Consider the following 12,713-nt stretch of genomic DNA (forward strand, 5'->3'; position numbering starts at 1 on the left):
GATAATATTATTCTAGGAATTCTGAAATGCTGACAGAGGAAGCTATAGAAATGGATACAGTTACGAATTTAAAAAGAGATTTAGCCAGATATATGGATAGGAAGGGCTCAATCGTGATATTTTGGTGCTATGTGTGCTGTCTGTACAGAGTTTGTATGTTCTCCCTGGGCCACGTAGGTTTTCAACAGGTGGTTTCCTCCCACACTCCAAAGACGTGCAGGTTTGTAGGTTAATTAGCTTTGGTAAAATTTGTAATATTGTCCCAAGTGTGTAGGATAATGTTAGTGATCACTAGCCGTCGTGGACTTGGTGGGCGGAAGGGTTAGTTTCCGTACTGTATCTCTAAAGTAAACTAATCTCATCCATAATCCCATTTTACTGATCGCAAACAGATATTCAAAAATAGGAATAAAAGAAAAAAAGTAGACTTCTATTTAAGAGGTAGCGAATGCAAGTGTGCAGTCTGGTTGATTCAAAGACTCATGAAACATTACATTGCAGACCACATATATCATATATTCTGAATCAGTGGATTCTACCAAGCACCATCTAACCCAACAAAACATAGTCCACATGCTACATGTGCTCTTAAATATCACGCCCACCTTGCTTAAAGAGTTTTTCTCTGCCTAAATGTAGATTTTTAGAAGGAGCAAATTTCTTCAATTCATTTTTAATTTTTAGTCTAAATTTGGGTAATGATTTCATTCCAACTCATCTGTGCAAAAACAAAACTTTACATTACAGGAGGGAAATATATGTACAGCATATGTTTGCATTATTTTCAGTGGAAGGTATCTAGCAGAAAAAAACCTAGACTGAAATAAATATTCTGAATTATACAGCCACCAAAATAAATAAAAGTTCACAAAGGACTAAGGACATAAAGGACTAAGCAGCAGCTGATAGTTTAGTTTAGTTTAGAGATACAGTGCGGTAACAAGCCCTTCGGCCCACCAAGTCCGTGCTGACCAGTGATCCCCGCACACGGACACTATCCAACTCACACTAGGGGGATAATTTACAATTTTACTGAAGCCAATTAGCCTACAAACCTGTACGTCTTTGGAGTGTGGGAGGAAACTGGAGCTCCGGAGAAAACCCACGTAAGGCACGGGGGAGAACGTACAGACAGCACCTGCAGTCATGATTAAACCCGGGTGTCTGGTGCCGCAAGGCAGCAACTTTACCGCTGCACCACCATGCCACCCAGTTTCACAGTGCCAGTGCCTAGTGCTCCTGTCTCACAGCACCAGAAACACAGGTTCGATCCTGACCTTGGGTGCTGTCTGTGCAGAGTTTGAATATTCTCCCCGTGACCGTTTGGGTTTCCTCCAGGTGCTTCGATTTCCTCCCACATACCAAAGGCGTGTGGGTTTGTAGGTTAATTGGCCTCTATAAATTGCCCCTAGTGTGCAAACAATGAATGAGAAAGTGGGATAACATAGAACTAGTATGAATGGGTGATTGATGGGCAGCATGGGCTCGGCAGGCTGAAGGGCCTGTTTCCTAAAACTAAAATACAATGACTTTATCACACAACTGTAATATTCTTACCTTTGAACATATTTGCTGGTGTTTGGCAAGTTTGACCACAACCATTAGGACAACACTTCCTGATACTGGGGCACTCAGTATCTACGTTGCAGCTTTGGATACAAGCTGCAGCAAAGCCGGAGGCTCTCTGGGGTGCAGGACAATTCCCTTGCTTCACCGTTTGAATGGATCTCAAAAACTCACAGCTGGTCAAACATTCATGGTGCTTCTATAACACAGAAACAAGATGCAATCCGCTGAATTAAAAAGGCACCTTAAAAGATTATTCTAGGTTGATTACTTGTTTAATGCAGCAAAAATAAAATACACAATTTAGTTTCTCCGTGTGTAGATGGCATTAAATCAGGGAGGTACGAAGGCAAAAGACAGAGAGATTCAGTTGCTTGTGGTACATAATAAGTTCATGTCATAGGAGCAGAATTAGGCCATTTGGGCCACTGCGTCTACTCCACCATTCAATCATGGCTGATCTATACTTCGTTCTCAACCCCATTCTCCTGTCTTCTCCCCGTAACCTTTGACATCTTTACTCACCAAGAACCCATCAATCTCCACTTTAAAATACCAAATGAAGTGGCCTCCACAGCCATCTGTGGTAAAATGAATTCCACCGATTCACCACATTCTGGCTGTAAATTCCTCCTCGTTTGCTTTTAAAAATTACTTCCCAAAGGGGTGCGCAGCCAAAAGGCTTCCCGACGGGCCCCGCGGCTGTGAACTGGGAACGCAGCCGGAGGCTTTTATCAAGGCTCCCGGATCGCTGCGTAGAAGCCGGGGTCGGATCGGCACCACGGAGGCATGAAGTGGGGCATCAACAGCGGCAGCAGCAGTGAAGCCTCACAATGACGGTGCCTCGGAGGTGGTGACGCCTTGCAACGGCGATGCCTCGTGGGTCGACACGCAGTCGACGGGTGATGAGAGCGTGGGGGACTGTCGTGAGGGTAAGAACAATGTAGGACCCAGTGTGGGGGGGACCACGTGAGGGGGGAGGGGGAGAGAACCATGGACAATACAGGGGGGGACAAAGGACAATGGGGACCCGGCGTGGGGGAACTGTTGGGGCGGGGGTGGGGGGGTGGGGGGGGGACACAAAAGGGGGAGCTGGCGTGCTTTGTAACTTTGTCAGCGCCATAGGTGGCTGCTCTTTGTATGCATTGTGTGTATAAGCAAAGAATCTCATTGTGCCTAGACACACGTGGCAATAAAGTATTCCTATTCTTATCCTTTTATTCTGAGGCTGTGCCTTCTGGTCCTAGACTAGTACATGCTTGAATGCAATTTCCGCAGGTTCATCAATGCACGTGTTGACCAGTATTGCAGACGTAAACCTTACCTATAAAGATGAGATCTGTTTCAGTGATACTTAAACAGGAGTTGTCTGCGATTGGCTCAAGATTGGCACTGGCACCAGGTACAGATCTACACCAGGTACACATCAAGTTTGCTGATGACACAGTGGTGGTGGGCCTGATCTCCACTAACGATGAGAAGGCCTACCAGGAGGAGGTGGCTGACCTGGCACTCTGGTGTCAGAACAACAGCCTCCTCCTGAATGTCACTAAAACTAAGGAGCTGATTGTGGACTTTAGAAGGGCACAACATCCGAGGACGTACACGCCACTGGGGATAAATGGGACTACTGTGGATAGGGTGAGCAGCTTTAAATACCTGGGAGTCCACATCACAGAGGATCTGACATGGACAACACACGCTGCCACACTGGTGAGAAAGGCAAGGCAGCGCCTTTACCACCTCAGGCAGCTGAGGAAATTCAGAGTCTCTCTGAGGATCCTTCAATCCTTCTACTCTGGTGCAGTAGAAAGTATCCTGACCAGAAACAGCTTGATCTGGTTTGGCCACAGCTCTGCCCAGGACAGGAAGGCCCCTGCAGGACCTATACACCAGGAGGTGCAGATCCAGAGCTAGCAAGATCATGAAGGACCCCAACCACCCCAGCAACGGACTGTTCCAGCTGCTACGGTCAGGCAAGCGCCTCCGCTGTCACGCTGTGAAAACAGAGAGGATGAGACGGGGTTTCTACCCACAGGCCATCAGGACTGTAAACTCTGATCTCACCGGGCCATAATTACTGTTGTGTCTTTTTAAAAAGTGTAAATACTGGTTCTGCCCTGTTCTGTTGTTTTGCACAATCCCGCAGGGATTGCCACTTTCATTTCACTGTATATCTTGGATGTCTATGTGACAAATAAAGTTGACTTGACTTGCCTTTAAGTTAAAAATGTATGCCTCACTGTAGGTTGCCATTGGGAATCAACTTTATCCCACTGTCTTCCAAATGCAACTTTGTCACCACCCCACACTCTCACAGCAAGTCCACTTATCCTCAAAATCCTACCTTCCGTCTGACTGACACTTCACAACTCTGCTGATATCAGTTCCCTTCTCAACATCTAAGAAAATGAGGAAAGCTTTTTGCACTTGCTAAATGTACATGGAATTCTCTATCATGGATGAAACATTTGCTGACCTACCACACATTTTGTGCATCTTCATGCCGATGGATTTATCAACAATAGACAATAGGTGCAGGAGTAGGCCATTCGACCCTTCGAGCCAGCACTGCGCTCATGGCTGATCATTCACAATCAGTACCCCGTTCCTGCTTTCTCTCCATATCCCTTTGCTATCTTTCAGAGCTCTATCTAACTCTCTCTTGAAACTATCCAGAGAATCAGCCTCCATTGCCTTCTGAGACAGAGAATTCCACAGATTCACAACTCCCTGGGTGAAAATGTTTTTCCTCATCTCCATTCTAAATGGCCTACCCCTTATTCTTAAACTGTGGCCCCTAGTTCTGGACTCTTCCAACATCGGGAAAATGTTTCCTGCCTCAAGCAAGTCCAATCCGTTAATAATCTGAGATGTTACAATAAGATCTCCTCTCATCCTTCTAAATTCCAGTGTATACAAGCCCAGTTGCTCCATTCTTTCTACATATGACAGTCCCGTTGGAAATTAACCTCGTGCACTCCATCAATAGCAAGAATGTCCTTCCTCAAATTTGGAGACCAAAACTGCACACACTACTCCAAATGTGGTCTCACCATGGCCAGTTCAACTGCATTAGGACCTCTTTGCTCCTCTACTCAACTCCTCTTGTTATGAAGGCCAATATGCCATTAGCTTTCTACACTGCCTGCTGTACCTGCGTGCTTACTTTCAGTGACTGATGAACAAGGACACCCGATCTCGTTGTACTTCCCCTTTTCCGAACCTGATACCGTTCAGATAATAATCTGCCTTCCTATCGTTGCCACCAAAGTGGATAACCTCACATTTATTCTACTTTTAACTTTTATTTAATCAATAACTATATTATTGTTGAAATATCATCAGACTATCAGGATGTTCCTCACAAATGCTCAATGGCAAGGTTATTTGCTGAAAATAGTATTGTATTTATATGATTTCCCAACGGCAGAACTAGCTGGAAATATATCAAAAACGTTACATCCTATTTAAAATTAATGCTTAACAAGAATAACAAAACTACATGAGATTATAGATTTTTTGCAAACATTCTCAAGTATGTTAAAGCACATTGCCACTGTGTAAGAATTACTGAACTGTACCTCTGGTTTGTCCTTTCATACCTTTCATTCATTTGTTCTTTGTACCTTTTCATACCTCGAGTTTCCCTCTCCCGTGACTCTCAGTCTGAAGAAGGATCTCGCCCTGAAACATCACCTACTCCACTTCTCCAGAGATGCTGCCTGGAGTTGAGTTACTCCAGCATTTTGTGCTTATCCTCGGTATTAACCGGTGCAAAATGACTTATGAAACAACTGCTTGAAGGCAATTGAAAGTTTCAGTTGTTCTGAATACAAATTCCAGAAAGCAGGTACGTAGTAACTGAATGATTAGCCATAGCTGTTGGAATAAAGGCACTGAGCAGTAATTCATTTGTGGAGAGTGGGCTAGGGAAAACGGATCTGCTATATTTTGGATAGAACTTGGTTTTTTTCAGGGTTGGAAGAAGAAACAGAGATACATATATCAGTCTCATTTGTCTTCTAAGTGCTATATATCTTCCCATTTCAATTATTGGGTACCAGTTAAGGCACAATAACCAGAAACACATTTTGAAGGTTTAAAAGTCAATTGCTGCGATCAAATGTGTTGCTTTTTACTATGATTTAGTGCATATCATTACCACACAATAATTGTTATGGCTCACAAGTAAAGCTAGGTGGGATAAATGCTAAATTGCCATTTCTTGCTCCTGATGTGATAATATTAACTGGAGTTTTTTTCAGTGCAGTGAACATTCAGGCACACTTAGAATCAGAAAATGTTTGTAAGTTGACAATATGGGTTCTCAATAGAAACACTTTAATTCTAATCAACCAACCTGCTCAGAAAGGCTTTGCGAATTTTCAAAAGCATGAATCATCATCAGACACTGGGATCATGGCAGAAGTACATTTTGAGGATTGGGAACTGATAAAATGTTGCTTGTGTGAATTGTTGAAAGAAGACTTTGCTGATCCACTGCTAAACAAAGCCCAGTTTTGGTCAGGCAAGTTTAAATTGATGAGGTGAAACTTCAAAGAGAACGAAGTGTAGCTCAAACAAAGTTACAGCCAATTTAAGAGAGATGATGGAGGAAAGCTAAATCGAAAGGTGAGCACCTGTGATAATACCTTAAATGGGACAACCTGAGTTCAAAGGGAATAAAAGTGAAGTAATAACACAAAGTAGCACCTGAGCAAAGTTAAACCATAAAAGGAAGCAAACAGGAAGAATGTAAGAAATAAAAGGATAAAATCCAAAATCAAAGGGGATATCAACAGTGTTAAAGACAGCCATATAATCCTTTAAATTCTGAAAGTCCTTCTCAGGTTATTGAGGATAAGAAATCTGCCATTCATATCTGGCATGGCTGAGTTGTGACATCGGATTTAGAATAGTATGGATGACTATTTTATGTCCCTTAAAGTGGCTTCATATAGAGAATCATTTAGCAGGAAAACAGGCATCCTCTTCCATGACAACTAGCCCCATTTGACTGTGTTTGTGAACCTTTACTATCCATGTATCTGTCCAAGAGTATTTTAAATGCTGTTATAGTACCTGCTTCAACTACCTCGTCTGCAGCTCATTCCATATGCCCACCATCTGAGTTAAAAACTTGCCCCTCAGGTTCTTATTAAATCTTTCCCCTCTCACCTTAAACATAGAATGTACATAGTTTTTTTAAATCCCCTACTTTGAGTAAAAAACTGTGTACATTCACCCTATCTATTCCCCCCATGATTTTATACACTACTAGACTAAGTGGGACCCGTTGGGCCCTATGTTCACACGGGAGGGCTGGTCCCTCGATGCAATATTCCACCTATCCACCAATTCCAATATTGGTGGCCAGTGGGGGGGGGGGCTTTTCACTTCAACCCAAACCCCCCAAACAACCATTTGCAGGCAGTGCCTTTTCACTTCAACCCAAACCCCCCAAACAACAATTTGCAGGCAGTGATTTTTACTTCAACCCAAACCCCCCAAACAACCATTTGTAGGCAGTGCCTTTTTACTTCAAACCAACCATATTTTCATTTTCAAACCACATTAAGGGCACTCACAGTTGTGTAGACATGTGTTCAGTGTTATTCAGAGCTCAGAGAGACGTGACCCTCTGGCTTCCTCCATCTTGCAGAGACTGAATGAGGCACACACACTTCCTGGTTTTATAGTCACTCCCCCTCCCTCCAGCAGGGGCAGCAGAGAGAATGGCAATTAAAAAAAAAACATTAATATCTCTCTGATTTTCCATCGATGGGAAAAATCCTCTGGTCCAGGAAGGCGGAGGGGGGCTCTGAGCGAGGTGGCCAAAAATCACGGCCGTAGGTGGCGGCGTTCTCTCGGAAATCACAGCACAGTGAGCCAAAAGCGGTCAAGATCAGACTTTTAGTAATATACTAGACCAAGTGCAGACCCGTTGGGTCTGTTCCCCCAACGTGCGGTAGTGGGGGGGGAGGCGGCATGCAGCATCACACACACTAACTATCCCCCCCCCGCACTCACGCTAATTACCCCCCTTGATATAATATTAATATTATTAATTTGCTCCTTTTACCCCATAACCACCGTATCTACTGACGCATAGCCCCCAACTTGCAGTCACATCTAGAGGGGGGGGGGATGAGAGTGAGGGCAGAGAGAGAAGGGGCAGAGACAGAGAGAGAGACAGAAACACAGAGAGAGGGGCAAGAGGGAGAGGAGGGTGGGGAGGAGGAGGAGAGGAAGGGTGGGTGGGTGAGGGGGGGAGGAGAGAGAGAGGGTGAGAGTGAGGGGGAGAGAGAGGGGGTGCTGAGAGGGGGGTGAGGGGGAGAGGTGGGGAGCAGGGAGGGGAGGGAGGGTGGAGGGTAGGGGGTGTGGAGGGTAGGGGATGTGGAGGGGAGGGAGGGTGGGAGAGGGGATGGAGGGGAGGAGGGGGGAGAGAGAGAGGGGGAGAGAGGGGGGAGGGGAGAGGGGGAAGGGGGAGAGAAGGGGAGGAGAGAGGGGGGGAGACGGGGAGAGAGAGGGGGAGAGAGGGGGAGACGGGGAGAGAGGGTGTGCTGAGAGGGGGGTTGAGGTGAGGGGACGGGGAGAGGTGGGGAGCAGGGAGGGGGAGGGAGGGTGGCGGGAAGGGGGTAGGGGTGTGTGGAGGGGAGGGGGGTTTAGGGGAGGGGGAGACAAAGAGGGGAGAGAGAGAGAGAGGGGGAGAGGAGACGTGCGGTTGTGGGGGGGGAGGCGGCATGCAGCGTCACACACACTAACTATCCCCCGCCCCCCCCCCGCACTCACGCTAATTACCCCCCCTTGATATTATATTAATATTATTAATTTGCTCCTTTTACCCCATAATAAACCGGTCAAGAACAGACTTTTAGTAATATAGATAGATAGAAGATGTGCACATCATCCTTCTACACTCCAAGGAATAAAGTTCTAGCCTGCCCAACTTCTCCAGATAGCTCAATCTTCCGGGTCCTGGCAACATCCTCATAAATCTTGTCTGTACTCTTTTCAGCCTAATGACATCCTTCCTCTAGCAGGGTGACTGAAACTGAACACAATACTCCAAATGCAGCCCCAGCAACTCCTTGTGTGACTGCAACATAACGTTCCAATTTCTATACTCAATGCCCTGACTGATGAAGGCCAATGTATGAAAAGCCTTCTTTACCAGTCTATCTACCTTTCAAGGAACCACGTACCTGCACCCTTAGACCCCTCTGCTCGACAACCCCACCCCCCTCCCCCCACCGGGCCTTTCCATTCACTGTGAAGGTCCTGCCATGCTTTGCTTTCCAAAATGTAACACCTCACACTAAACTCCATTATTCATTCCTCAGCTCACTTGGCTACCTGATCAAAATCCTGCTGTCATTTTTTAAAACCATCATCGCTGTCTATGATATCACCTACGATTTTGTGTAAACTGCAAACTTACTAATCATGCCTTGTACATACTCATTCAAATCATTCCTGAGATGCCTACCATATGGAACCTTATCAAAGGTCTTGATGATTTTAATTCAGTTGTGCTCAGGGTGCTGGGAAAGAGGTGAAGGAGGGGGAGATGGGGGAGGGGGAAGGGTACAGGGCTGGAAGGGGAGAGAGAGGTGGCTTCTAAGGGCAAAGATTTAAAAAATGAAGAGATTTAGAAGAGAACTCCACCTTACATAGTTAGTAATCTAAAGGATCAATTTTCAAGGTTAGTGGTTGAGGTTGGATAGAGGGAGGAAAGAAAAACAGAGAAACATGTTGAGTTTTTGCAATTACAACTATTTGTTTATGAAGCAAGACTCCATTGGGCTGATACCATGTTGGAACTTGCCTTATAAAAAGTTACAGATGAAAGTAGAGGTTGACTCCTGTTCAATGTGTCCAAACAGGTTTATGATTCATTACACAAATCAACAGAATGTCAAACTAAATAGTCAAAATAGTGAAATGGAAGTCGAAGGAAGTGCTTTGAACAAATTGCACAATACTGTGGGATAGTTACTAAATACTACATCCCACTTTGGACACTGAACAATTTGGAAAATCTATAGCCTGGTCAAAGAGTTTTAAACTAGAGAGATTTGAGCTTTTCAATTAGAAAAGGAGAATCCGAGATAAGGATAGAAGTGCAAATTGTGAAGCCAAAGGAAGGAATAGAGATGAAAGGAGTAGAGGGAGGCAGAAAAGGGGAGAAATGAATCCAGGTGGGGTACAGGGACGGGAGGGGGTGATTAGAAGGAAAAAAAAAATTTTAAAGGGGGGGGGGGGGGGGATTGTTTATATGGAGGTTGCACGGCAGTCGAGGTCACGACCCGTGATCTGTACTGTTGCCACTCAATGCCTTCTGGAGTACAAGCGGTGAACGTCAGGTAAGCACTTACTATGGCTGCCAGCATAGCGGGCCCATCTTCTGTCCCAGCATCCGGACTCCATGCTGACTGGTTCCACACTCGCAGACCCCAGGCCGTCTGTCCCCCCATGTTGGGGTTGGGGGGGGGTGAATCACCCAGTGTGTGGGTCGGGGGTGAATCACACCGTGTGTGGGTCGGGGTCGGGGGGTTGAATCACCCCGTGTGTGGGTCGGGGGGTTGAATCACCCCGTGTGTGGGTCGGGGGGTTGAATCACCCCGATGTGGGGGTCGGGGTCCAGTGCCGGTCAGTAACTCTGGGTGGGCGGAGGGACCAGACTGTCCCCAACTCTGCTGCAGCTGATGGGGACGTTGCTGGGTTTATGGCCGGCCCTGTGTGTCTGCTGCCTGGAGCCGTGGCCCCGCTCCTCCCGGCCCCGTGTGTGGGCGCAGCCGACCCCCACCCGGGGGGAGAGTCGGGGCTGTCCCTAGAGATCCGCTCCTTCGGCCGCTTACACCTTGGTGCTCGGGTTTAGAGCGCTCAGTCTCCCTCCAGCCCCGAGCAATCGTGGGCCGGGACATGCCCTCAATCCCCCGGCAGGCTGCTCTTTCGCAAGTCTGTGAGCAGCAGTGATTTTGTCCGTTTTCTTTCACGGTTACCCCTATTTCCACAATTTTTAACAGTGCAAAAATTGACCATTTTGGAAGTTTTTAACAGGTAAGAACGTACGTGTTTCGTGTGTTACTGGTGTATGCTGGAAGCTGCCTTGTACTCCAGAAGGATTGAGCTCCAGAAGGATCCGTGCGTTACGCTCTTTGACCTTACGTGCAACCTCCCTATAGGTTAGTTACCCAAAATTGGAGAATTCAATGTTCTAACCATTAATGTTCAATTGAAAGTGTTCAAATGAAATACTTTTAATTTTATTTGCACTATATTAATGAATTACAAAATGTCTATGTGAATCAAGCAAATAAATATTTGGTTTGGGATGTGAAAGAAACTAACAGACAGAGTTTTTTATTTGAAAAGAGAATTGGAAATAAGATAACAAAGGTACATTCAACATATGGCATCACTTTGTTTTTAACTTAATGTCCTTGGAAATTGAATGCTGCAATTGGGTAACTGGGCAGTTGATGGGGACAAATGGTATTCCTTTTACCTCACTCTCTCCTTGTCACAATGAGTGGCATCATATGCCCTAGCGATCTGGTGCATTGATATTCTGTTTTATACTTTTATTACCTTGTGAACACTGGCATCACCATGCACTCCACTTCATCCAAAACAAAACCCCTTTAGACTGCAGTTTGCAAACCTATGAATGAAGAAATTCAAAGAACCCGCTGTCTAGCAACTCGACAGATTAATCAAAAGCAAGTGGAGATGTCTAATGTGACCTTCACCTCCCCAGTGTAGGTAAATAGTTGTTTTAGGTTTAGCACGTTGCATGGTGACCTGCGGTTGACCATTCTTCTTGAATGTGTCTGACCCGGCTTTGACTTGAAGGTATGTGTTGTTCTCATTGTAAACATTTTACTGGAGTCAAATGCAAAGTATCCTCAGAATACAAACATGTCTGAAGATATGAGAAACCTTTGTATACAGACAGCATCATTCCAGTTACTGGTTGCCAAGAACCCAGAATACCAGCTACATGCTTGAATGGTGGTAAATTCTCTGTGCATGTACAATTAGAGGGCATTCATTAGCAAAGAAAAGAGAAAAGAGATTGTCTGGATTTGGTAACGGTTCACGAGAAGTCCACAGTGAATGAAGCTGTTGTCAGGAGGCTAAAAATGCATTGGATGTAACTCACATTTAATTATAAATCTATTATAAAATTAAAAAATGTGGGTCAAGAAATTTGTTCACACTGCTGCAGATATTTAAAAAAAATGCTGTGCAGCTGAAAATTGTTTAACCTATAACATAGTTTTGCACATACGGTAACATTGGAAAGGGTATAGAGAAGATTTACAGGATGTTGCCTGGGCTAGAGGGTTTGAGCTATATGGCGAGGTTGATCCAGCTGGGACTCTGTTCCTTGGAGTGCAGGAGGATGCGGGGTGATCTTATTGAGGTGTATAAAATCATGTGAGGAATAGATTGGGTAGATGGGTAGTCTCTTGCTCTATGAGAATCGAGGACCAAAGGACATAGGTTTAAGGTGAAGGGGAAGAGATTTAATAGGAATCTGAGGGGTAACATTTTCACCCAAAGGGTGGTGGGTGTATGGAACGAGCTGCCAGAGGAGGTAGTTAAGGCTGAGACTATCCCAACGTTTAAGAAACAGTTAGACAGGTACATGGATAGGACGGGTTTGGAGGGATATGGACCAAATGCAGGCAGGTGGGACCAGTGTAGATGGGACATGTTGGCCAGTGTGGGCAAGTTGGGCCGAAGGGCCTGTTTCCACACCCTATGACTATGACTATAACTTGGATAATCCACTATGTGACAATTCTGAAATCTATGGTTGGGCATCGGATTCATCAAGTGATGTTTCTCTTTCACTGGGGGCCGGTTCCTGCTCTCACTGTGCACTCAATTAAGGACCTGTCCCACTTTCCCAAGTTACTCACGAATTCTCCCGAGTTTTCCCCTTGATTCAAACTCAGAGAATGTCCGTAGCGAGTCCGTGGGAGACCATGGGAGTCCGTACATATATCGTAGCGTCTCGTTATGCCAGCCGTAGGTACTCGGGGCATCAGGTAAGTCGGGATGTTTTTACCAGCATAACAACAAAGTCCACGAGTAAAAAGATAGTCAGGAGGAGAAAAATTGCAACTTTC

The 12,713-nt window shown here is 45.4% G+C and overlaps 1 protein-coding gene across 1 annotated transcript in view; it reads right to left on the reverse strand.

Moving 5' to 3' along the window:
- Positions 1 to 12,713, reverse strand: part of LOC116980002 (anosmin-1-like) — a 122,144-nt gene that overhangs the window by 48,722 nt on the left and 60,709 nt on the right. The window contains exon 4 of the mRNA XM_033032057.1: positions 1,558 to 1,765. Coding sequence (XP_032887948.1) covers positions 1,558 to 1,765 — 208 coding nt within the window. The remainder of the gene's footprint in view (positions 1 to 1,557; positions 1,766 to 12,713) is intronic.

This window comes from Amblyraja radiata, chromosome 13 (genome assembly GCF_010909765.2).
Source record: "Amblyraja radiata isolate CabotCenter1 chromosome 13, sAmbRad1.1.pri, whole genome shotgun sequence".
Taxonomy (NCBI): Eukaryota; Metazoa; Chordata; class Chondrichthyes; order Rajiformes; family Rajidae; genus Amblyraja; species Amblyraja radiata.